This window comes from Elgaria multicarinata, chromosome 16, assembly GCF_023053635.1.
Source record: "Elgaria multicarinata webbii isolate HBS135686 ecotype San Diego chromosome 16, rElgMul1.1.pri, whole genome shotgun sequence".
Taxonomy (NCBI): domain Eukaryota; kingdom Metazoa; phylum Chordata; class Lepidosauria; order Squamata; family Anguidae; genus Elgaria; species Elgaria multicarinata.
In genome coordinates, this window is record NC_086186.1 from 12,563,890 (window position 1) to 12,591,256 (window position 27,367).

Genomic DNA, 27,367 nt, shown 5'->3' on the forward strand with positions numbered 1-27,367 from the left:
TCCAACTTAACATAGGCTTTCCCCTATGCCAGAAGAGAAGTGCAGACAGTCTCGGAAACTGCTGGCGAAGGAGACCTTGATTCCAGAGTCTCCAATGAATCCCTTATGAGCTCGGATTCTTGATGCCCCAATGGGAGGGTTGTCTCTTGATACCTTGAACAAGGTCTCATCTCCTTTAAAATCTACTGCCACCAAAGCTCTCTTCTGAAGAACTGCTTTGAGTTTTGTGGTTTGATCATGCATTGCCTGCTTTGTAAAGGCCTGGCAACAGAAGCACGGCTCAACTTTGTACCCCACACCAAGACAAAGAAGGCAGAGCAAGTGCCTGTCCACCAGGGGGATTTTCTGCCACAACAGGCACACTTCCGAAACAGGGCTTGAAGAGCTGTATGCCCTCAGGTGATTGCCGAGATCACGAAAACCAGTTCTCATAAAATAAAGATGAAAAAAGCAAGAAGATGGCAAGAAAAACGATGGAAAACAGACAGATTTTTCCTCCGGCAGATCGTTTTTCCTCAGAAAATATTGGACCAACAAAGCAAGCTCTCTGCAAGGCTACCACAATGGCGGTTGAAAGGGAACTGAGAGAAATTGGCGGGAACCCACTAGGGACATGCACACTGGGACAACGCGGGAGGGTTCCCACCAAACATTTCTCAGCTATAGAAGGTTTCTGATTGAGACTCTGCACAGACGCAAAACCCATATGACTGACACACAGAGACCATGAAGAAAAGGAGAATATTTTTGCCCTTTGTTCAGAGCACATTTTCAAAGGTGCACAACAGAAGCCCTCATTCGGAGTAGCTCAGTGCATAAGACTATTGTAGCAGAAACATGGAAATATATTCTTTGAGGAACATATTGATTTGCAGATGCTTTCTGTATACTTTTCTCTTTTCTTTTTTACACACACTTCCCCAAAACAGAAATAAAGTCCTATCAATATCTTCAGACACCACGTTTCTACATTATCCATCGCTAAGGATCTCCTTGTTTGCTTTGTTAACCTTCCTACATTGATTGTGGGCCCACCTCTCAATACTTTCAACTTTTAGCAAGCAAACCTGCCAAATGGGTAAGATGTAGCTCACAAGAAACATTTCAATCCATAGCTTTATATGCTTGCAGGCACTGATTCATGATGGCTATTTGCTCTGCCAGTTGCAATTTCATGCCTAGTTCCAGCAATAACATCATCATCAACTTGTTTAGATTGTGCACTACACTTACATCAAGGCACTGCCCAACTGATTAAACTGCCCTGAGGCTTATTGCAGCAGTAATCTTTGAGAGAACTGAATTAACATAATCTGACCTGGAAAAAGTATTTGCAGCTGTATCCTGATTGCCGAATGCGCACCGTCTCTAGCATCCCAGTGTACCGTAGCTGCCTAAGCACCAGGTTGTCGCTGAACCTCAGGGGAAGCTGAAAAGATGAAACGTACAAGGGTTGAGCACTTGAATACTGACTGCAAGCTCATCCAGGTAAGCAGACCTGCATGGATGATTTCAGCTAACAGATATTAAAAGAAAAACATCTTTCCTTGAGCTATGATCTGGGCTTGCGACCCATTAAAATTTTTAGAAGTTGTGCACAAGTTTCACAGAACAGATTTCTTTCCCACTACATTGCCTCAAAGTCTAAAACATGTTTGTTTTTTTCTGGTTTCACAGAAGCCCGATGCAGACATGCTGCTTGCTCCTCTCTCAACACACAAATTCAACCCCACTTTTCAAGCCTAACAACAGTGCATTGATCTACACCATTGTTAATGCAAACCATGGCTTGCTTCAAACCACAGTATGCAAATGAGTTGCAAACTCTGGTTACAGCTTACCATGGTTAGCGTTAACATTTATGTAGACTTAACGCTGCACTATATTTAGCTCTAAAAGGGGGAGGAAGAGGATTGGGGTCTGGTTTTGATTTTCTAGCTATCGCTTATGATATCAAGAAAGTTATGTCTAAGAGCGATGGGATATGAGATTGCTTCTCTTTCTGATAAAGCATGCTGGTTTTAGACTACAAGACTCATTTATATAGTTTACCATATTTATTTTAATTGCTTAAGTAAAATCAAGGTAGCTGACTAAGCTTTCTTAAACTGACAGTTGACTAAACTTTCTTAATTTTATGGGACTGGATTTTAGTTTTTCTTGTGTGAAGGGAAGAACTTAAACCAGCTATATTCATAAAATAAGGGTAGAAGATACCTTTTATGACACTCTTTTGTTAGTGAAACTTACAAACACAAAAGCCTTTAAATTAATTAGGTCTCTCCTTGTAACAGTCCAGCCAAACTTTGATTTTGGTTGCAGATTGTTTGGAATAGTGGAAGTGTTTACCTTATCAGCATTAGAGCGAATGCACTTGACAAAATAGGGCTCTGACTGGCCAAGGGTCTCCATCAGCTTGGTAAGTGATGCCTAAAAGAGTAAATTACAAAATTGGCTTCTGCAACAATTACATTTTGGTTAACATTTTGGCCAAACTTCTCGTAATACTGCTTTTAAGCTGTAATTTCCAACACATATGAAATAGGAACTGTGATAATATTGCCTCTTATTTTAAGATGCAAAGACATGAAAAATGGCTTTTGCTACACGCTGCACAACATGCCATTGAGTAGACTGATTCCAGGCACATTCCACACAGTAGCTGGACGTCAACCCCAACTCATTCCAAAAGCCACAAGGAATGAGCCTGAAATGTGAGACAAATATGCAGTTACTTGATTCTACAGCCTAACTGAAAAACGTTCCTGTCTTTTATGTTAGCAAAGTAGCAAGAATTTTTTTCCAGTGATAAAATAGTAACTCGCTCTAAATGATATCTAAGCAATTTTAAAAGACATTCTAAGCTTGGCATGCAACAGTCCTTTCCTTAATGCAGGACATAACTTTCCTTAATGCAGGACTAACTAATATAGGGGTGGAAAAAACTAAAGGTAGCTAGGGAATTACATAAGCCTCTTAGGCCATCTATGGTGTCTAAGCATGGCTCTAGTTTCCAAACACAAACCAAATCACATGACTACATAGTAGTGTTTGTCTGTGTGCACATGCCTTGTCTTCTACAAAGTCCACCAATAGCAGGCTGTTCTCCTGGTCACTTGCACTATAACTTACCTGTCCTTGCACTATATTTTTTATTAGATCTAAAAGAATTTTTGTATTTCAGTTAAGGTGTTCCTAGTTCCCCTGAGTACTTGTAATGTGCCAGTTAGTCCCATGTCACAAACCTTTATCCAGCTGCAATCTAGCTGCTAACTAATCTAAAGCAAAATGGTATTTTCTAACCTAAAAATGTAATAAGGAACTCAAAAACATTTGTTTTTTTAAAAAAGCATGTTATAAAAGTTAATGGGATACCCAGGGGTAAGAGAATTGGGAACTCAAGCAAAGCATTTTAACAAAATGTCAAATAGAAAGCAGGGAGCTGTGTTCCAGTAAGTCAATGTTCTGTCCCGCTTTCATTTTCATGGATGGAGCCTCCCAGAGCCAAATATTTATTTATTTATTTATTTATTTATTTAAGGATTTTTATGCCGCCATTCAGCCAAAAAAGGCTCTCATGGCGGCTTACAAAAGTATTTCTTGATATTCACATCAATTTTTTTCTGGAGTTAAACTTCTTGAAATTAAAAATTGCAAATGACCTGGAATTGTGCACTGATGCTTGGGGGCTTTTTCTTCTTGTGAAGATGGAGAAGAGACTTTGTGATACGGTCATGGAGAGTCAGGTTTGTCAGATGCTTGAGTGATTTCACCTCGAGCAAGTGCTGAGAAAATAAAGAAACAGAAGCTAACTTTGGTTCTGAGAATATGGAGCAGACACAGACATAAATCTGTCTGTAGAGTGTCAACTGCAGAGTGTACTGTGGAAACACTATGTTTATGGCTACCAAACACTGAACATGCCTCAACGCTGGATATGAAAGAATGGCAACTAGGATAAAGAACAGTCATAGCATTTATATATAAGAATTTTGCTCCATCTTCCCATCAAACTGAAGCTCAGGGTGGCTCATAAAAGTTAATGACAAAACAAAAGATGACAACCAAATTAAAAATACATATACAGAGCTAAAACCAGCAGCACAAAACAAATGAACACGTACAGGAATCTGGAATTAAAACCCAGAGGCTTTAGTAAACAAGTTTTCACCTGACATCTAAAAGAAATCAAAGTAGGTGCCATGTGTGGAGAGATTGTTCCACGGTTGGGCACCACCACAGAAAAAGCCCTGCCCTGGGTTTTACCCAACTAACATTTGAAGATGATACCTGGGAGAAAGGCCTCAGTAGATTAGCTCAGTGTAAAGGCAGGTTAATACAAGAAAAGGTGGCCCCCATGCACCTGGAGCCAGTGAAGATCTTTCAATACTATTGAAATGTGACCATTACAGCTAGCAACAGTTAATAACCTGGACACTGTCTTTTGAACCAACTGCAGTTTCTGAATGCTTTTCAGAAACTAGACTCAAGTGTAGTATACTGCACTTGCCTAACCCAGATATTACCAAGGACTGAACGAATGTGGCAAGATCATATTTTTTTCAGAAGACACCTCAAGACAATAGGCAAAGTGTTCTTTTTTGTTTTGGTTTATGTACTGAAATAGTAAAATTGAGAAGGCAAACTGAAGGTACAGCAACCACACACAGGCTAGTCAACTAATTGCAAACTGTACTCAATTGAAGCTAGTCACACTTCACAACTATATTTTAGATGTTTGAAGCCTGATCCTCCTTTTTAAAATCTGCAGTTTAGAGATTCAGATTAAACCGATCACAAAACTCGGGCACAAACTAATGCTAATTAAGGGCAGTTTCTTTGAACATGTTTATACCCAGATAGGAATATTTATGTAAAAAGCATCAGGTATGAAGTGACCCTAATTTACATACATTACCAATGATTTGGCACAGAATATTTGAACCATCTCACCTTTGGAAGGCTTGGCTTGGCTTTGAAGTTCTTGTTTCGCCTAAGAAATATCATAAGATCAGTATTAAAGCAGCAGAGACATAGTGTTAATTTGTAGATTTTTCAAGACACGAATGCTTCCTTCAATTGTAATACCAAATCAGGTTTTGGTGCTATATGACCAAGACTGGAACAAGCCTTGGGCTTATGTGCTCCTTTCTCTCATTGCTTCTTAAACACATTTTAATTTTTGAATGGAAGCATGTACATATTTTTAAGAGATAAAAGTCTTTTTTCAACTCCACTCAACACCATGGGGCACATTTCTTTATGAAGTAAAAGCAACACTATATTCCTTGATGAGTAATTCATCTAACCCAGATACTGAATTATTTTACTTGTATCTTTTAAGCTTTAACAATAAAGGGGTATGTGGACATTACATGGGGGAATATAAATGCTGCAATTTATTACAATACTTCCACAAAGGCCTAAAATAAGAATGGTTCAGCAAAAGGAACCATTTTAACTTAAATCCTGGTGCTTATAATTAAATTTCCACCACTTCTTATCAGGGGTCATCAAAGTCAAATCCCAAGGGTAGAATAGATGAGTATAGCTCCCAAAATAGCTCACAGGTTGCGTCCATGTCCAGTTTAAAGTATCCAAGGTATTGCAGTCTACATAATCATTCTCTGGTGTTACATGTGTATCTAGTGGTCCTCTCTGCAGGGCCAAGGACTATCGCTACTTTACGTATTCATTAATCCTGACTTGTATGTCACTGAACACTAACAGTAGGGAAAGTAGAATGAATAGTTTAAAGATAAACCGTGGCTCTGAGAATCTTTGAATGGTAAATCTGTGCCCCTCAGATGATGGACACTGAAATGCAACAGGATCCTCTTTTATTTTGGCTTGTTCCTTATCTGTTGTTGTTCCTATAGATCAGTCCATCCTTGGAACAAGGGGAAAATATGCACTAACATGAGAATGCCATGGGCTCTCTCCAACAGCTTGCTGTTAGTTGAATTCACAAATATCCCATCTTTGTCAAGGAAACTGCTGTGGCTGGAGAGTCGGTTCTGTCGGATGGCCATCCTGCTATTCCAGCCAACTCCATATGTATCACTGCGAAGTGGGAAACAAGTACACTTTATTCTTTTCGCTTTCACAAAAAAACGGATAAGAAAATACTAGATTTTTTTTAAAAAAAAGAACGTTAAAAAAGCAGCCATGATTTCATATGTAGAACTCTTCCTTCAGCAGTTTCACTTATCATATATATTGACTTACCGTTGGCTTTTTTCGTTGATAGTGTTAACTCCCTGCAGATCTGAAAGGGGTGTCCTTGGATGCTTCCGAGCAATACCTGTAGCAGCAGAGCAACAAAAATGTTAGTGTTGAAAGAAATTCACTGTGCCAAATGAAAAAAGGACCAAACTGCAACATGGGCTGAAAATGGTTCATGCTAGGAATAGGGAAAAAAGGATAATAAAGGAGGAGCCATGGCTGGTAATATGATCGATATATTTGACTTGCACTCTTAAAATAAAGGAAATATGTCCGAGTCACTTGGGTCACCACAGAATTTATTTGTAATCCTACATCCTGGTCGTATTTTTTAAAAAAATAAATTAAAAAATTGATACAAATCTCTATATCCAGGAAACAAAACAGAAAGAAAATTGTCAGTCAACCTTCCCTGGCATTAAAAGCACTTGCTTTCATAATCAAGATACACTAAAGAATTTACAAGGGAAAAAATAGAATTGCTGAAAGACAAACCTCTGGTAAGATTAGTACAAACTTATTATGAAATGCAGACTATATGAACACCAGAAACTCTTGCAAAATCAAGTGCCTGGATACTACCAATATAAGTTTGCAGTATCGACATACCCTATATATTTCACACAGCTGTCTTGCTTCAGAAAGTAAGGAAATCAGCAAAGCTAGCCTATGGATCATGTGCAATATGGGGCAAACTTAAAGCACCAATAGAAACAACATTTTAGATGAAATCAAATGGACTGACACAGAAATCAGCTTTGCAAAATTACTATTCAATCCCAAGGAAGTATAGCCAAGCATTACTGCTTATTATCTGACCACAAAGATCTTAATTAGTGAAAAAGTGAGAGGAAAGACATAATCAATCTGTCTCAGGTCTATTACACATAACAACTGCAGCTCTAAGGGCCACACATCTGCCTTTAAGATAAAGATTACCAAAGCTTTACATCATTACGACAGGTGATGCAGCAAGCTCAAACTCAAACTTCATGGTGAGATCTAAAAGCAAGTAATCTTGCTGTGTTTGGCTAGAATCAACTTACAAAGTCACCTATTCCTGGGAAAGTACTTATTTCAGAATATATAGGTGAACTAAATTTTCTCTTGTAGCATCTATCTAATCTAAATTATTTCTTTTGTAGCATCGTTTTTGACAAAGAATCTCAATAAAGGTTCCAAGAAAAAATAGCAGTTATTGGTTGAGGCAGAGGTGGACAACTTGTTACCCTCCAGATGTCACTGGACTGCAACTCCTATCAGCTGTAGGCAGCACAGCCAATGGTGAGGGATCATGGAAACTGCAGCCCAACAACATTTGGAGAACAACAGGTTGCCACCCCTGGGCTAAGGGGACAGGTCTTCTTATGGACCAAAACAGGATTGAGAAAGCACGCAATAGGAGGGAAGCAAGCAATTGGATTCCCCAAAGATCTTACTGGGACCAGTACTACTTATACATAAATGATGTGAGGTTAGAGGTAAGCAGACAGACAGGCAAGTTTGCAGGGGACATAAAATCTATTCAGGGTGATAAAATCCAAAGAAGACTGCTACTACATACAGAAGATAATTTGTCAAAAAGTAACTAAGCACACTGTATATACTCTCTTGCAATGTCAATTGCCTGTATTCTCCTGCCAAGCAGAGAGGAAAATCATAACATACTTTCTGCTTAGAAATCGAGGTTGTATGTTTCACACTACTTGGCAGAATGATTGGCTTACTTTTTTTAAGCACACACACACACCCCAGCCCATGATTAAATTACAACTTGATAATGGTCATCTATATTCTCCCTGTAAACAGATCCAGACTAGAAGAATGGGCAACAAAATGGAATATGAAATTCAGTAGAAGTGCAAAGTGATAAAGACAGCCATCATAATAATCTTTTATACAAAATGTATAGCATGATTACATTTGAAAATAGTGTGTGTGGTTCTGATTGTCCCATCTCTAAAATACTGTAGATCCAGAAAAGGTAGAGAAAAGAACAGTGAAAGTAACTGATGGGTGAAGCATTTTCCTTAATGGAGAACGGCTGAAGAGTTTGGGGATTTTTAGTTCAGAAAAAAATGGTGGTGAGGGAGACATGGTACAGGCTTTCAAGATTATGAAAGCAGTGCAAAGTGGACAGAGATTTTTTTCTGCCTCTCTCAACACTAGAACTTGAGGTTGCCCAATTAAATTGATTAACAGTAGATGCAGGACAGACAAAAGAAAGTGCATTTTCACAAAAGCATAAAACAGCTTATGGATTTCATTAATACAAGTATTGTGCTTACCAGGTTTAATGCCTGTTTTGGCTTTAAAAACAGATTAGATAAATTCATGGAGAATATGCCCAGTCAAGAGCTATTAATTATAGTGGGTAGATGGAGCCTCCATATTCCAAGGCAGTATTGCACTGAATATTAGATTCCGAAAAAATACAACAGTGGAAAGTTGTTGGCTTCAAGCTTCCCACAAGTATCTGTCTGGCTGCTGCTGAAAAGAGAAAGCTGGACTAGATGGACCTTTATTCAACTGATTTTGGAGGTGGCCATTACAAAGCTCTCTGGCTAATTCTATGTTATATATTCTGATACTCAAAACACAGTGTGAATCATATGGGGAAATCAATGTTATGTCAGACCCATGCAACTCAAACCATCTGTTCAGCCTTCAAAAAATCAAAGCACTCCTTGTAAGTCAACACTTACCATCTATATCCCAACTCAGAGGGAGCACCAACCTTTGTGGGGGATGGTGCTCCAGGAAATACTCAACATGTACACGAGAGAAAGGCATTTCCTTTATTAAGATTAACATCAGTGTCACGTCTCTATAAACCTTTCTGGTACAACAAAAAGTTAAACAGAGGTCTACTGAGGCTCAAGGTTTAAACCTTCCAAGGGACTCAACACATTAAAGCTTATTGAAAAGCTGGCTCATTTTCTCTACAAGTAGTCAGGCAAATGTTCATATCTCCTATTTGAAGAGTCTGCAATGGCGATGCACCCAATCATTAAGGTGAAGTTGTTGCTGCATATGCAAAGCTGTTTAATGAGCAAGCTAGCGTCATGGCACCCTTCAGTAGGCTCTCAATGTAGTTATAACACTGAAACACCATGCGCTATTCTTTATGGCAGAGGGTGTTATGTTTCATGCTGCTGGACCCCTTCTCCTCCCACAACAGGAGTCCAGCCATCATTAGTAACAAAGGCAAACGGGCCTGGTTTTCATGCAGGACTAGTTCATTATGTAACAAACAGAAGTGAGGAGAAGGAAATGGAGACCAAGTGCACCTTTGCTATTCTCTTATATGAAGGAAATCCTGTGAGGGCACCGTAGGATGTACATTAAAGTCTTGAAAAATTGCAGGTGTCTTCAAGATGATTTTTTAAAAAACAAACAAACACCCAACCTGCATGTAGATGCTATTATATAAAAAAGAAGAGGACCCAAATTGGTCAATTCCATTGGAAAAAAATCTAGCTATTCCTCTTAAACACATGGAGATAATTGCTATTGAAAATTTGTTAACCATCAAACTCTTAGGATATCTAGGACATCAATCTGTAATTACTTTCGTAAAATCACTCCATGCCTTAGCCAGGCTCATATGCTGGAGATGCCTTTACGATTAAGATACAATTCAGAGCATCCATTTCAAACCTCTAGGTCCCAGCCTGTCTAGAAATTCTCAGTAGGAGAGCACTAATATCTTTACCATATTCTAAGTGGTCTATCATTCAAGATGGCTTCAGGTTCTGCATTAGAAAGTTCTGATCATGGGTGCCCACCCTTGCTACTCAGTATGCTCCTGGTTTCCATTTCCTGCTGTGTGTGAGTGTCATGTCAGAGAGATGGTGGGATATGGCGCCTTACTGTACTTCTCCTCCTTGCATCTCTGCAGGATCTCTAAGCTCCTCTGATGAACTGGGTGATGGAGAAAGCTAAAACTATCCACACTTTTCAAAACCGCATCATCATGCCCTTGGGAAGCAAAACAAAAACAAAAACATGGAGAGAAGAGAAAGATTACATAAGCAGAATCCAAGGAAGAGTCAAGAACAGTGCGGACAACAGCCATATTGACACAGAATTATACAGAAGTCATGTTTGCTTTCTGCCTGAGGACAAAAGCTTCACTATTTCTAGCAATTTGATGAGTGGACAAGACAAGATGGGTTCATCCGATATTGGAGCAATATAAGGCAAATCTTTGGGTCTTAGAAAGCTTCTCTTCAAGGATAGAAAATAAAGCTGCAGCTAAAATAATTATTACTTAGCCCATTGCTTTTCATAAGTTGGAATCCGCACTGAAACAGGACAGCCAATTATAATGCATAGTTGTGATGTGGGTCAATTTTCCCATAAATTATGACATACCATGCATTTCAATGCTTAATGGGACTGATTACACACACACTAATTAATAATGTGAACACAACTCCAACAATATTTTGAATGCAGTATTAGGGAATGCCCTTCAGAAAATATGATCCTAATTGCTAAACTTGAAAAGAAGTGGATTTGGGATAGGGCATGCTTCCAGATTAGGTATAATAAGTGTTGCTATGATATTGCACCATCAGTGTTTATGGTTTTTATGTAAGGGCTATGTTAATCTTTAAGCTGGTAACTATCAACCATATCCGGTAATTCCAATTACTACTTTTCTGGAATTTCCAGGCTTGCGTGAATTATATTCAGTAGGTTTACAGTCCTGCACTAAAAATGACAAATTCTGCAACTGGGGTTCATAATGCAAGTTAGGCCTGTTTAATTTGCAGAGTTTATTCTGGGTGCTCACTTTGTTAAAGTTCCTTGACTTTGGAATGCCACAAGTCAATATTAGTTTTGGGTAGGATTCAGATTGTTAATGGCATAATGGAACTTGGAAGACACACTAGATAGCAGTAATTCTACACTAGGGCAAACAAAATGTTCAAGCCCCATTCAGTACAATTATCACAATATTAAGGGGCTGTTCACATGACATGACAGTCACCCGCAGTGAGGCTGCTGCACATGCAGGGCATATTTTGGCCACCATTTTGTTAAACAACCCTCTCATAACCCATTATCTGTTTTAGGGTTATGTGAATGTGGTTTAATGGGGGTTGCACATTTTTTTATTATTATTTCATTTATATCCCGCCTTTTTTCCCCCAAGGTGGCGTGCATAATCCTCCTCCTCTCCATTTTATCCTCACAACAAGCCTGTGAGGTAGGTTGGGCTGAGAGTCTGTGACTGGCCTGAAGTCACCCAGTGGGTTTCCATGGCCGAGTGGGGACTCGGATCTCCCAACTCCTAGTCCAACATACCTTAGCCACTACACCGCACGTGCAAATTTCCACCCATGGCCACTGCAGCTTATTGTAGCTTAAGCTGTGGCAGGTTGTCAGAAACATTCTTATCTTGAGACCAGAGTAGGGAAATCACCCAATAGGCTATTTGGCCTCTGTGATGCTGGATACCTGGGAGCTTTTGATGGCAGTTTAGGGCCATCTTTGGTTTTGGACTAGGTAGTAGAATGGAAGAAAAGACTGACAAAAGGACTGGATTTGACTGAATAAATTTCAGAATAGTTGCAGCCTTGATTTGGACAGACACAACAACACCACAAAGCTCCTTTTGAACTGGATGTTGTATATGTGCTTGACTGTGGAGTCTATCTTAAAAGAATACCATTTTAATTGCCAGCTTTAAAAATTGCTAGGACTGAAAATTTCACTCTCTCTCTCTTTCTTACTTCACTGTCACTAGCCTGTATAAATGGTTTTATAATACAGAATAGCTGTTACACAGGCAATAACACTGGTTAGCTAAATGTAACATAAACATAGCCCCAAACAGAAAGATACATCCTACAGCTAAGACAAGTTCATGTGCAAAGATGACAAGCTATTAGCTTTGTAGTGTGATTCTGACAAAAAATGCTTAATATAAAGGCTATATCTAGAGTTACACCAAAATATGATATTGGACCAAAATTGCAGAGCCATTACAACGGTGCAAATCATCTCTAGACCCAAGATTTTCTTCATAATCTAAAAATCACAAATAGTCAGAATTTGCATCCTGAATTATTTGATACTCCCCCTTGAATCAGGCTCATTGAAGTGAGAAAATCTAATCAAGTTTAGTATGGATTGGTGATCTTTACTTACTAAAAGCTGAAATAGGGAAAATGTGAAAAGTACTTTCAGCTATCAAAATAAAATCTGTCAACATAAAAACTGTAGAAGGACTATATTATCACTTACTGAGTCAGCAGAAGAAAAGCACAACAAAATGCAGACAGTTGCATCTGTTTGACTCTACAAAGCTCTCAGATGTATATTAAAAGATATACTACAAGAACACAAAATACAGAAAAGCTTCAGAAGACAACACTGCAAATAAATATTAACTTCAAGTCAATTTAAGCAGGGAGATATTTTCACAACTGTTCAACACCAGTGGCACAGAAAGAACAACAACAATAAAAAAATAGTAACAAGAAACCAGACACAGGCATGAGATACTTCCAACTTGTACTATGAATGTCACTCAGGTAGTTTTCTAGATGCAAACTCTAAAAGCTCTTGGATCATCTTCCATAGCGCTTTCTGACTGGCCATGCATTGATGTTCCACATACCTAGAGTGAAAAACTATCAGACACACAACCTTCAAAGTAAAGAATAGCACATGGCTGGGAATGTGTAGCAAAGTGTGGATGTGGAATGCTCATATCAGACAGTCGAGCTATATCAGGTGCAAGACACTAATACTAAAAGGAAAGGAAGGAAAGGAACCTCTCGTGCAAGCACTGAGTCATTGCTGACTCTTGGAGGGACACCAGCTTTCACTGACATTTTCTTGGCAGGCCTTATAGCGGGGTGGTTTGCCGTTGCCTTCCCCGGCCGTTATTACCTTTCCCCCAGCTAACTGGGTACTCATTTTACCGACCTCGGGAGGATGGAAGGCTGAGTCGACCCGAGCCAGCTTCCTGAAACCAGCTTCCGCTGGGATCGAACTCAGGCCGTGGGGAGAGTTTCAGCTGCAGAAACTGCTGCTTTACCGCTCTAATTCCATTTCAAACCCTTAGATAAGCTCCATTTTGCAGCAGCCACTATTAAAACAGATTAGCTACAGGGGTCTAAGACTTAAACTTTCAGAGAATTGTTGCCACCAACTGGATTAGAGTTGGGCTGCGAAGCAATTTCTCTGGGAATCTCTTCCCCATCAACCAAGTGCTATACATGGGCACTGATGATTTTGGACTTAAGAACTGCTGGTTTACATACTGTGTTAGGGCCAGAAACAGGGTGTGTGCACATATGCTGCTTTCCCCCATGGGGTTCCAGACACATGTACACCCTTGTAAACGCATGATTAGAATCCACAGAAGGAAGTTGCAGAGAAGAAGTAGCAGGCAGAGGTAGGATTAAGCACCTCATCTTCACCACTTCATTGAAAACTGCTGATTTTAAGCTTACTCGGAAGCAAGAAGGACAAGGCTTCTGCATGTCTTCACAGAAGCAAGCAGAAATAAATCATTCAGCAGCACTTTCAAATAGCAATCCTGTAAGTAAGGAGTAAGGAGGGCAAGCCTCAGAAGGAAGCAGGGCTTAATCACTCAGCAGCTTCATCCTCAGGCCCTCTCCCCTGCAGAGAAAAACCCTAATCTCCAATCAGTAGCTGATTCGAGATAAGAGCTTTCCCCTCCTTTCTCATTGCGCAGCAGTGGAAAAACTTGAATCTTTGATCAGATGAGCTGCTGAGCAGTGATGAGAGCTTTTTCCTGCCCAAGGAGGGGGGGGCTGAAAAGAAGCTGGCAAGACTGATGGGAAACCCCTACAGGCTGTATCAGGCCCACAGATGGGCTCAAGGTTCCCCATCCCCATACTAGAAGCTTGAATTTAAAATGTCTGGTTCCTGCATTACATCACAGACAAAAGGGGCTTGTGTTATAAACAGATTAGGTTTTGCCTCTCATATGACATTTTTGGACATACATTCCAAATAAGAGAGCGCACATTCAAAGTATGTATACTATTACATGTGAAAAACACACACATCCATTTTCCCGTCTGTTCAGGGTACATATTTGTCAGTTTGGCTGTGCATATGGTGAGAAACCACAATAGCTAGGACCTATTATGGTTTCTCACCATATCCACAGCAAAACAGACAAATATGTACCCTGTACATATCTGCAGTGTGCATGTTTCTCCTTACATGGAAGAAATACCTGTGCAACATCCATATTTCTTATTCTGTTAGCTCTGCAGTTGATAGACAAATTAATACCTGTGCCACAAAACTTTCATTTCTGCAACTGTGGTTTCCTGAACAACATCAGTCAATATATATATATGCTTGCAAAGGCTAAGCTCATGGAAAAAACGGCAAAACTGACTAGAACATCACGCAGGCATCAATTGCTCTATTTCTAAAATAGCAGCTGCCAAACTTTATGGTACGCACTCGCCAGTGTACTTGCAAAACTAATATCCTGAGCGACTTCTGATTAAATGTCAAAGACTTTTTTGTGTTCTCTTTTGTATAAATGTTTATACACTCTGGCTGTACTATGCAACAGCATCTGCGTCTGTCCTGTGTGAACTTCTGCAAAGACGATTTATTGCACATTTGTTTAAAAGTAGTTGTCTTCAGCTTTGAAAGGAAAAAGACTCCAAAATACTAACACAGAAGAAAGAATAAACCTCACAAAATGCAGTATGCAGCTTAAAGAAAACATCTTTGAAGACAGATAAGGATACTTTTACAGACCTGTCCCCCATCTAAGTATTGTTCTATAGCTTGCTTTTTTGGGCTATGAAATGGGCTTAAGCAGTATAAAATGCCTTTGTTGGAAAACCCGGAAGTGTTTGGCCCAGTTCACACTAGCCAGCAGCCCCCATGCCCTTGGAACAAGCTGCCACACAGCTCATGGCTGGGAGACACTCATATAAAGGCACCTTTTGTATTGTTTGAATGCCAAGGAATATTTGAAAGGCTATCTTCTATTGTATAAATGTTTTTAGACAATGCCTGTGCTAAAGACGAGCATCTACTTGTGTTCTAAGTAAACCTCTTCCCTCTTGTGTACAGGCTTGTATAGCCCCCACATGTGAACCCTTATTAATACTACTGCCGCCTCTCTGCAGACATAATGGCAGACCTGTGCCCTCCTAAGTCACTTGTACAGAGGCCACTGTGAATTGTTCTTATGCTGGTATGCTGGAGCCTCTTTAAGGATGGGTGGGGGGGGGGGGAAGGAAACAATAGCATCTTTCAAAGCACTCTTTTCAAAGAGCAATCCTTTCTACTTTTCGAATGGGCTTGTAATTGTGGTTTACATGTTTGTCTTGTTAAAATGACCCAGCTATGGCTGAACCCAACTGTCAGGGAAAACCAAACACCAATATTGGAAGGGGCAGGGAGCATCAAAGAGAGGATGAAGACTTGAAGCAGGGTAAGACTCCTGTAATTTGATCTGAGTAGAAATCAATGTTCTGCAAACCAATGAAAACCAGGTTTTCCATGCATGAAAGTACACTAAGGTTTTCCTTTAATTTACCATCTCCCTCCTGTTCTGCATAAAAGCAAGCAACGGTTTTGAACTGACTACCCTTTTGAATTATTGCTTGCACACACTTCTCCAAATTGGTTTAAAATGATTTCTGAATTCAAACTTTGCCAATGAAAGAAAAAAAGAAAGAATCCGTTAAAAAACACACACCACAGACGTATTCCTATCATGCACACTTAATAAAATTTTGAAAATCTATGCACAATTCACAAGCTCCAAGAAGAATTAATCCTGCAGAAGAGAACGTTACCACACCACCAAATGAATTCATCCTAAACTCTTACTGTCTTATTTTTTTTCTCACTGTATCATGACACTCATCTTTAATATGCCACAATCTTTGGAAAAATGTATTTTTAAGATATATATGCAGAGCATATCAAACCTCTGAATATTTCTTACAATGGAATATGTGAAATTAGAGACTGTTAAAAAAATGCACACTGTCAACACCCATGAGAGATCCAAGAGGAAAAAAACAATTATATGTGAAGGCAGAGTTACAGTACTTGACACCTACCAGTTTTCTTCTCAGTGTATTTCTTTCCAGCCTCCCTAAATGCAACCGCAGCTCTGAAGAAAGCTCTAAGGACCGCCCACCGGAACACAGCAACAGGATCAATCCCTATCATTCCACAGATGAAGGCACTCTTGCTGCTTCTTAGGAGAGCGACAATGTCTGGTCGCATATGGTCTGTATTTTTCTCCCGGAAATCCTAAAGAACAATAAAGGAAGAAACAGTGTTCAGTGTGGGCTTATTATTCTCATTCCCTCGACCCTTCTGATTTAGGCTTTACTCCTTATTCTCTTGCATCAGAGACTCTGAAGGGCATTATTTCAACACTTTACATTACTTGGCTATCTAACCATTGTTATTGATGTTGTTGTACTGCCCATAGCTGAAGCTCTCGGGATGGTTTACAAAGGTTTAAAACGTTAAAAATTATATACAAAATTTAAAACCATAAAAGTATTAAAAACCGCAGCAAATTATATTTGTTGTAAGTTGTAAGAACATGATTTAGAACTGCATTTGTACACAACAAAGTACACTCCGTTACCAATGCTTGAATGGTTTGAGGATTCCGAATAACTGTTCAGAAATTCCAAGCTCTATCTTCAACAGAAGGGCCATAACTCAGCGGCAGAACCTATGCTGTGCATGCAAATGCTCCTAGATTCAATCCTTGGCATCTCAAGGGAAGGCTGGGAAATATTCCTGTCTGAAATGCTAGAGAGTCACTGCCTGATAGTTTAGACCAGGTGTGAGGAAACTCTGGCCTGCCAGGCTCTCCTTGAAGACCCGTCCACTCTCTGCAGGCCCACTTTCCCCTCCCTATGCTTTACTGAGTTGTAATCTCTTATCACCTGAGGAGCCAGTGGGGTGGGAGAAGGTAACATCCCCACCATCCACCAGTATGCAGCCCCATGACCACTCGTTTGGACAATGCTGAGTTAGATGGACAAATGGTCCGGCTTGATATAAGGCCACTTCCTATGCTCCTAAAACGCCTACAATAGTCAATACAATTATATCCACTCTACAGTATGGCATTTGTGTGCATGTTATTTATTTGATTTATATACCATCCAACTGACAAATGATTATGGTTTTCTAGTGTTAAACAAAAGAGTTTTATCTATTTTAAGATAAATTGGTAACTGAACAATGTACAGACCTTCACACCGTATTTAACTTTTCCAGCATAGTGTTTTATGATGAAGGCTGGTTCCATCACAGTTGGAAATTCAATGTAGAGGTTCCCTTCATGCTGACGCTTAAACTTGTCTAGCAGTGTTTGATTCGTGGCTTGTGGGAAACTAAATAAATGCAGGGAGGAACATGAATGCTTTTCTTAGATACTGACATGATCATACAAGAAGGTATTTATTCCTGTGAAACTTCTAACCACAGATAGATATGTCCAGATCCTTTATCAATTAATAGTAAAAATGTGATGTGCAACAACACACTAAGCAGTGTGTTCTTATTATGGGTAACATGACATTAGGGCTAAGATTGTTTAGATCTCTGCTCTTTTCCCCCAGTACACAAGACACTATGCAACTAAGTGCTGTTTAGTGGAAGGAGAAAACAGTGGTGGCAAAAGAACCGTCACATGACACATCAAACAAATTGGCACTTATATTTTTTTTTGTTTTACCTGATAATTGTTTCCATGGAGGAAAAATTTAATGCATGTAACATCCTAAGAGTGCACTATTTTAAAGCATCGCTTCAGTGACCACAGAGCAAAGCAGTCTGTGCCCTAAAGTCATTGGGCTTCTGATACCCATTTTACAGACATTACTTCACACCAACATGATTTGCTTTTAAAAACCTTGAGGGACCTAACTGCTAGCATGGAAGAATAAATCCATGCACCCAAACTGTCAAACAATCACTTTCAATTGTAACTCACTGGATTGATTTTTAACACAGTATTTTCCCTTGGGATCTCATTCCCTATTAGTCTGTGCACAGAATCCAAGTAGATTGCTATATGTGTATGATTGTAGCAAATGGAAAGAGACTCATTTCCCTTACAGGGATGGTCCTACCATTAGGCAGAACAAGGCAGCCACATCAGGCAGCTGTTTTGAGGTATCACAAAATGGCAAACTAATTGTTTGTTATTTAATTTAATTATTGTATTTTTACTTCCAAAGAGAGATGCATGTGGGATTTTCTATTTACAATGCCAAAATAATTTAGCCAACACTCCCTAGATATTATGCATCTTGGCTTAAGAGGGGGGTACCATTTGCTATACCAAGTTTTTATTTGTGGGGGGAGTTATCATCCTTTGAATCAACAGGCTGTTTTCATGCCCATTAAGTCTCACAACCCATAAATCCCTAATAGACAGAGAAGTTGAATTCTTACATACAAGAGAAGAAATTACACCAGATGCCAGTAGTTGCAATAACAATAATAACATATTTATTTGCTACCCGCCTCTCCCTCCGGATCAGGGGGTGGAGGTGGGGGAAACCAGGGCACTGGAAGGATAATTAAGGAGATACAATGATTGCTAAATAAGGCACATATCCAGAACTGATTTCCAAAATGGCTTCTCCTGCTGTCTTATCACTGTGGAATTGACCACAACTTCTATCCCATACAGATATACTAATAGCAAACTCATTCTCTGAGTGTGGATCTTTATATAGGCCAAAACACACTACCTATGAGCAAGAGAGGTATCAGAAGATTTGGGGAACTTCAGAGTTTGGAGCAATTCAAAAAAATTCTTCACAAAAACCTCTAAGAGGCGGGGATTGGGGGGGAGGGTCAAAACAGTCCAACGAGGACTGAGCATGCTCAGTGGCCACAGAGTAACGAAGAGAACACCAGGTGTGGAGTAAGAGAATGCAATTGAGTATCCTGGAAAGGAGGACAGCTGGTTGGCACCATGAACAGGAGCACATCACATTGCAATATTTTGTGAAAGATCGCACCTGTTCCATACAGATGACCAAACTATTCTGCATGCACTCACCCCCCCCCACCCCCCAGTGTGACTTGGTCACGTGTATCATCCTGCATAGCAGTAAAGAGAGATTAAACATGTGTGCTAGGATGGGTCATACAAGACATTTTTTAATTTGATTTCTACTTCTAGGCTGCTACTCTCTTGCAGCACCTTGATAAGCTGAATCTTTATACCTACAGGAGGGCAGAGGCAGAATACTCACTTGCTTTCCTCATCCAGTAGATGGAGCAGCCCTGTTGGCTTTTTACTGATGAGGTTTATGCAACCAGAGTTGTCTATGTAGTCTATGTTATGCCAGCTGATGCCTTCGAGTCGGTACTCTTCCTGGGGTGGGGGAAGGTGATATTAAGGGGAAAACCCATACAACACTTCAATAGCATTAAAGCAAACTATTAATCTCAGGTTTTTCCTACACATTGTGAAAAGTCAAGTCATGTGCTAGCAAACTGAGTAAGCTTGTAAACACACAATTTACATACATGATGGCATACAGGTGTTTTTCCTATGTCATGTGTGAAGCAACCCATAAATGAAGCCCCAGCAGTATTTTGGGCCCTGGTGCTATACCAGCAAAACTTGTCCATTATCAGTATTTGACATGTCTCTAGACCTTGCATAGTTATAATATGACCTGGGCAGGGCAAGGTCTCTTGCACTAGAAGATCTCCCTGTTGTTTTTGTTTTTTGGGGACACACACAAAAGTAGGGGGGCAGTCCAATCCCTCCTAGAACGTTTTCAGAGCATCATCTTTGATCAAAATATTCCCAAAAGCGAGTGCAAGGGAGTCTGTGGTAGACATAATCTCTGGCATATGACTTGTGTAGAATGGACATCTTAGGTTTACAAATATTTTGGTACTGTGGGCTGAAAGCCTCTGAACATCTACAAAGTTGCAAAAATAAGATGCCCATGAACATGTGCAAAGTGCCTTCTTCATGGAAGAAATGCTTCCATAATTGTCCAGAGACTGGAATCTCATGTCCTGCATCAGTCTGTACACCTAACCTATTAGTGGCTCCGTAGACACTGCATGAGACATGGCCTAAGGAGAAATGGTAGTCAGTCAGAAGCTAAGGCTCTAGCTTGTAAGCATAGCCTTCATAGTATCACAAGAACAGAGTGTTGATGAACTGCCAGTCAAGCACTGTTATTGCAGCACATTCTAGTGTAACAAAAACAGAGCAACACACTTGAACCACCATTATCTGGGCGTGAATATAATTTACTGAAGTTAGATTTGGGTGAAATTTCTATCAATGATCAGTAAAAATATAGCAACTATGTTTTACGGACTTACTTGCTCCAGTTTAAAGATGTGTTGGTTAAAATAGTGTTGTAAACGTTCATTTGCAAAATTAATGCAGAATTGTTCAAAGCTATTACTTTCGTAATCTTCAAACCCAAAAATATCAAGTACTCCAATGGACAAGGTCTGCAACATAAAGAGAGGTAAAAATATCACACTTAATCCCTGAATTTGCCAGACTGTATAAGAAAGCAAATGTTAAGGCCCCTTGCTATCGCTGCATTCAATTATGCCAATACCTCCACTGGTCACAAAAGGCTAAAGATTCCCCCTCAAGCAAAAACCATCATTACAATTTCGTTTCCATTTTACCAAGATGGACAGATACAACTCTTGAGCACGCCTGGTTAAAGAAAACCTGGGGCATTTTCCTACCTGGGCGATTGGTAGAATATGAGCGAACATTTAAAAAGGAGAACTGGGGAGATACCTTTGAGAAGCACTCTGTGTGCAAATGAACAAACTTTTGAAGTAGTTTTACAAAACTGAGTAATTTATTGCCCCCAAATTATCTCTGTCTCTTGTAATCCTAAAGGATTTGAACACTTATAGCAAAGTATTTTCCTTATACTGTTTAGATTTTAAGAAAAAAATGAAGGCACCGTAAACTGTTAATGTGCTCATTCTCGCATGTCTGAAGAGCTATGTGCATAAAACAAAAAAGATAATTATAATTTTAATGACAATGTTAATTTAAGCTTGACTGATGCTGTATCCATTCTAGCTGCCAAATGTGCTTTTGGAATTGTACTCACGTTATGAAAAAACGGTTTCCCCCAAAATGGGGTGGTTTCCATAGAAAAATACAGCAGTGGAAAAATTTCCAGCCTACATCTAAGTATATCTATTGACGTGCTAAAGAAACACACTTTTTAAAGGGTTATGTAGTTGACATCCCTGCTAAGTAGTATTTTTAGTCTTGATTTTAGAACATGCAATCTTTTTCTACAGTATCAAGTATACATCTCGATGTTACCATACAGATGCATGTAATATAAATGGAAATGTCTGCCAAAATGTAACATTTATCAAATGACAACAGGAATTTTACATTATTTTCATTATCTATTTTTAAGTACTAAAGCTGAGCTACAGCCAGACATATTATTACAACAATTGCTTTTAGGAATATTCAGCAACCTAGCTAATTAAAAGTCTACATTCACCCATAGTCGTGATGGAAGTTGTGAATAGGAAAAGAATAATTAAAATGGAATTGTTAGTATCAAGTGGGAAACTTTAACTAGACACACTTCTACAACCAGCAGACTGAGGTGCCATGAAATTATAGGAACTAACAAACCCTTTAACCTCACTTTGAAAAAAGCGCAATACAAAGTACATTCCTAGCTACCAGCAACATTTATTTTTTCATCTGTTTCTAATACTATACTTCTTTTAGAGACATTATGACAACTACTGCCATTACAGGGGTGCACATGTACTCTACTAATTGCTATAATCTACTGGATAAGGTGCCTACTTGTTGCAGTTACATATCTCCTCTCTGAGCAAAATATGAAATACAAGCTATAAATGGAGTAAACGTGATCAATGCCACAGTATTAGGTGTAAGCAGGTTTTCCTCCTGAACAAACTAATACAGGAATTGTGCTAAACGCAGACATGTGATGTTTATTTAAATTTATCCAACCTCTTCATTATTTGGCATGGATGACACATTCCCAGATTTTAAAGCTGACTTCTAAGTTATTTCCATGTAATTTAATGGAGGAAATATTTTGAGGCCAAGCAGAGTTCCTCAGTTTTATTTATTTATTGATTGACCCCTAAAAGGTCCCAGATTTTTATTGCAGTGTTTTTTTTTCCTTTGGCAGTTTCATGCATGGAAGCTGAAGGTCAGATGACCAATTTATGTTTTCCAAGTATAATAAATATAGTATTTTAGGACCAGACCTGTGTTCCAGTCCAGGTTCAACCAGAACAAAATGCAAGCAAACATAATCAGTTTTAGTAACTCATTTTTCTTGATCTATTGTGAAAAGTTTTAAAATATTTTGTTAAGCGTAGTTGCAGTTTTTAAGGTTCAATTAAAAACTAAAAATTAATACATCAGTTGAATACATGAACATTTTAACAGGGACCATTTGTTATGTATTCAGTCATCGAAAAGTGGTGTTGTTTTTTAAATCAACCATCGCTGACTTGACAGGGGAGAAGTACTTAATGGGTACAAAAGTACTGACACAAATTTATCAATATTATAAGGTAACAGATCTTAAATTCTGTATACATGTATTTCATGTACCAAACATAAGTATAATGAGTCGTAAAGCATGCTGGTCACTGTGCACAAGAGATTTATACTATAGATTAAATATTTTAAGAAGAGAAAAGCACGCTGGTTGGGTGGGGGGAAAGAGCTTGATTTTGTTTTTGTTTTTGCAATGCTACAAAAGCTTATAATATTATAATAAAACCAAACTAGAACATACTATATAGAATTAACTCCCACAAACAGCAGGTTTTTGTGGCAGATAACGTCACCAAAATTATACACACGATTCTCATACCAAGCGTGAAACAATGACCCATACTGAGCCTGAACCATTGGGATTTATTTGCAATCTGCTAAGTGCTGAACGTTATAGTTATCTGCTTGGGGTGCATTAAACACATAACACTAACTTGATTGGTGCAGTCAGAAAGGCTATGCATTAATGTTCAGCAGCAAAAGAACACTGTGAGCTTACAGTCTTATGACCTCTGAGAGCAATTACCATGATCTTTCCAATGAAACTGGGGTAAACTCAGGAATTAATCTGCATGTCAGGAATAAATCGTGATAATTCAAGTCGTGCCCAGAAAATTGTAATCACTGAGGCACAGAGCTGACCTGCATCATTCAACACCCATACTGTCCCATAGGAAGACACTGGGCTGGATTGTATGATGCCTTCTACTGGAATGAGCAAGAACACACCACTACTAATGTTCTTAAAGTTGTCTGCATGTAAAATCTAACACGAATAGGCCTGGATTTTATCTGGGATACTGATCAGAACTCATGCCTGTATGCTCAAACAATGTCATACCCACATGTGAAGAGACAATAGTGTCAGAGACAGGACAGGCACATCAGGTGGACACAAAAGATGTGATCTCACTCTCCACTACAGGGTGGGTCCATGTAGCTAACATCTTATCTAAAGCTTTTAAAACTTGATGTTGTGCAGACTTCTACTGTTACTTTCTACTGTTAGTTTTTCCCTACCCTGTGCCTGCTTACCCTACCCTGTACCTGTTTGCATTCTCTTCCCCTCCTTATTGTTTTACTATGATTTTATTAGATTGTAAGCCTATGCAGCAGGGTCTTGCTATTTACTGTTTTACTCTGTACAGCACCATGTACATTGATGGTGCTATATAAATAAATAATAATAATAATAATAATAATAATAATAATAATAATAATAATAATAATTATTATTATTATTATTATTATCTAGTCTATTGTGGATGCATTTTGCTCAATTTGATTTAATTATTATACCTGGAGCTAGAAAAGGCTTTCTAATTCGTAAATCAGGGTGGGTGGGATTGCTGTGCTCTGTAATGTCTGGCAACTCAAGGGGAACTTTTATAGATCTACTTCTAATTCAAGGTTCAAAAGGAAATACTACTTACAGCTGCCAGTTCATTCAACCTCTCAAAAACCTTGATTTTGTAAATGCCCCTCTGACAGGAAGCAGCAAGACTGGCTCTTATTTTTTCCTGTTTTGAAGTCAGGTAAATGCCTCTTTTTGATCCCATCACCAAGCATAATGATTAAGGCAAAATGGTTATGGTTTCTAGCAACGCTTTCAACAGTTATTTATACGAACTTGTTGATAAAGCATGCAATTCACACTCAGGCGAAGGGTTACCTTGGTGCTTTCTTCCAAGTCCTTAGTATTCAAAAGTGCATGGTTAATTCTAAAAACTATCCAATCAAACAGGGCACTGTACAATGATTTAGCCATGGAATTCCGCACTGTAACAGCCTAGAAAAGCAAAAGGGATAATTAGAAATACAACCAAATATTAATTATAATTGGTTTTCTTTTTCAAAATGTTAGATATTTCCAGCTATTTACATTATTTTCAATAAACATTTACATTTATATACTACCTTTCTTCCAAAGAGCTCAAAGTAGCATACATAGTTTCCCTCATTTTATCCTAAGGTTAGGCTGAGTGAGTTTGACTGGCCCAAGATCACCTAGTGAGATTCAAGGCTGAGTGTAGATTTGAACCTGCATCTCCCCAGCCCTACTTAACTATTACACCACACTGACCTGGTCTGCATGATAAGATAAGCCACAGTAGGTTGTCACCATGGGTTGTTTCAGGATAGATTGTCATGATGCCAAAACCCAAATCTTTTTTTTCCTGAAGCAAAGATGACTTTGAAACTGTGTGTGTGTACTCCACAATAAGCTTTGGAACACCCCAAATCATAAACCTACATTTCTAAGAGAGTGCCCTCTATAAAATGGCATACAATTGTGTGCAGCCTAAAGCTTTGGTTTTGAGCAAGGCACTTCCTAGGATTTGGTGTTGTTAATTGTGTAATACACAGCCCCAGCTCCTTATTTATTTATATCTGCCCAATCAAAACACTGAGCTAGACACAACTATGCCAGAGGATTATGACAGTGACTGCCAAAACATCAACAGATGCTGATATAGCTAAAGAAATTGACAATATTGTCTTTAGAACTATTTAGTTTTTTCTATTATTGTGATAACAGAGACACAAATGACCCTATTAAATGTTTGAAAGTTTAAATGTTTGAAAACATTTTTCTTCTACCATATTTCTTTGATTCTAAGACGCGCTTTCCCCCCATATAAACATCTCTAAAAATGGGGTGCGTCTTAGAATCGTGGGTGCAATTATTATTCTTAGAATCAAAGCTTTTTTTCTGTTGGTGGTACTGAAATTAGTGCGTGTCTTACAATCGATTGTGTCTTACAATTGAAGAAATACGGTAATTTACAAAAAAGGGGACCCATTTGATCTTACAAAAGTGGAGATATTACAATGTCATGTGACTTACTTCTCAGCCATTTCCAGCAACTGGGGTTGGAAAGACCTGTTTTACATCACGCTGGGCAGCGCTGCAACTTTTAGTATGTTGTTTCTTATGCTAACCCAAGTGTTCTCAGAATTTCTTTGGCAGGGATGTTAAAGTTCAACCTTATTTGTACTGGACAATAAAGGGAAAAATCAAGTTCTTCTACAGATGGTGTCACTATCAAAAGGAACCCCTGTAAAAGAATATCACCTCAACTGCCAATAAGGATCTGTTAAAATAGAACCATTTCCCCCATAGAATGAACTTTGTGCTGAGTTCAAGGAAGACAGATTTTATCAGCAAAGTTAAGCCTTGATTTTAAAGAAGGAAAGTAAAAGATGCACTTTCTGCTACCACCTTCTTTACTTTTTTCCCATACTACTTCTTACAGGGAAAAAGAGGTCAATAATGACAATTAAATTCCATGTAAATTTTAGGGTTGTCCAAGTTCTGATTTAAGAGTCACACATTCAAAAGTTTCAAGTTCTTCCGCAGAAGGACATGACAACAAGCAAGCTAAAAACATACTAATTATAGGTTGTTCTATTTATGGTCCATATACCAAAGGCACCCCAATGTAGATGTCCCTAAACTGTATTATATGAAGCTCCCATGTGCCATCACCAAGATGTAGCCAAAGGTGGCCGGCAAAGTAGCCTCTTGAACAGCATTAAGCAAAAGCAGGTCATACAGCAAGGCCTGAACACTATAAAACAGGAGGGGGGAACCTTAGGCCCGCGGGCCAATCTTGGCCCTCTGAGGTTGCTCTTTCAACTGACCACTGATTGTTTGGTGGCTTCCCGGCACAGTTTTCCCCATTCTAAAAGGCTGAAATGCTCCGCCTAAGGCTTAGTTACTGGCAGTAAGAGCTTTATGCTAAAATATGCTAAATTTTTGTGTTTTGGGCCCCACCCCTTTTGCATTTGACCCCATCCACCACTGGAATGCGGCCCTGAGAGCTCCTTTGAAATTAAATTCTGCCCTCAGGCTGAAAGAGGTTCCTCATCCCTTATATAAAAACTTCCAAATCAGGCTTGCAACAAAGCAACTCTGCTGCTGTTCCTTGCCACAGGGGAGAAGCTGTGGTTCAGTGATGGGAGTACACGCTTTGCATGCAGAAGGTCCCAGGTTCAATCCCCAGCATTCCAAGGTAGGGCTGGAAAAGACCTCTGAAATCCCAGAGAGCCATTGCCAGTCTTCCTAGACTTCTCCCACTTCTTTGTTGCCTTGCTGTAACCAGCCTTTCGTTTCCAACCAGACACAAACCGAGCCCGGAGACAAGAACTAGGATTGCTTGCATGTGCCAGGAGTAATTTGCTAACTTCCCAAATAATCACCTGCATTTCCCCGGGGAAACTTGTCCCACATTCGGAATCCTTGTATTCCGATCAACCTGTTCTCTTATCAGACAACACATCTAAACTCACATAATTAATATTAACAGAAAACAAAATTAAAGAAGGGCATTTCAAAAGAATGTTTACAAGTGTGGAGAATAATTTCTGCCAGTTAGAGTGAGATGCTTTCATTCTATTTATCACCTATCTCTGCTATAACTTACAGAAACATAGTGCCTCCATGCAGCCAATGATTTTTTAAAAATATATCAAAGGAACTAAAATCAGCTTTAATCTCAACAGCTCATCTTAATTAGCCTCTTGAACAAAGAGCACTTTAACATA

General features: G+C 39.1%; 1 protein-coding gene across 1 annotated transcript in view; it reads right to left on the reverse strand.

The window, feature by feature from the left end:
• Positions 1-27,367, reverse strand: part of MYO9A (myosin IXA) — a 129,505-nt gene that overhangs the window by 41,636 nt on the left and 60,502 nt on the right. The window contains exons 10-21 of the mRNA XM_063142429.1: positions 24,492-24,608; positions 20,596-20,730; positions 19,500-19,621; positions 17,480-17,621; positions 16,320-16,515; positions 10,099-10,206; positions 6,229-6,304; positions 5,920-6,063; positions 4,954-4,993; positions 3,663-3,785; positions 2,350-2,430; positions 1,319-1,429 (exon numbers count right to left, since the gene is read on the reverse strand). Of these exons, the coding sequence (XP_062998499.1) occupies positions 1,319-1,429; positions 2,350-2,430; positions 3,663-3,785; positions 4,954-4,993; positions 5,920-6,063; positions 6,229-6,304; positions 10,099-10,206; positions 16,320-16,515; positions 17,480-17,621; positions 19,500-19,621; positions 20,596-20,730; positions 24,492-24,608 (1,395 nt within the window). The remainder of the gene's footprint in view (positions 1-1,318; positions 1,430-2,349; positions 2,431-3,662; positions 3,786-4,953; positions 4,994-5,919; positions 6,064-6,228; positions 6,305-10,098; positions 10,207-16,319; positions 16,516-17,479; positions 17,622-19,499; positions 19,622-20,595; positions 20,731-24,491; positions 24,609-27,367) is intronic.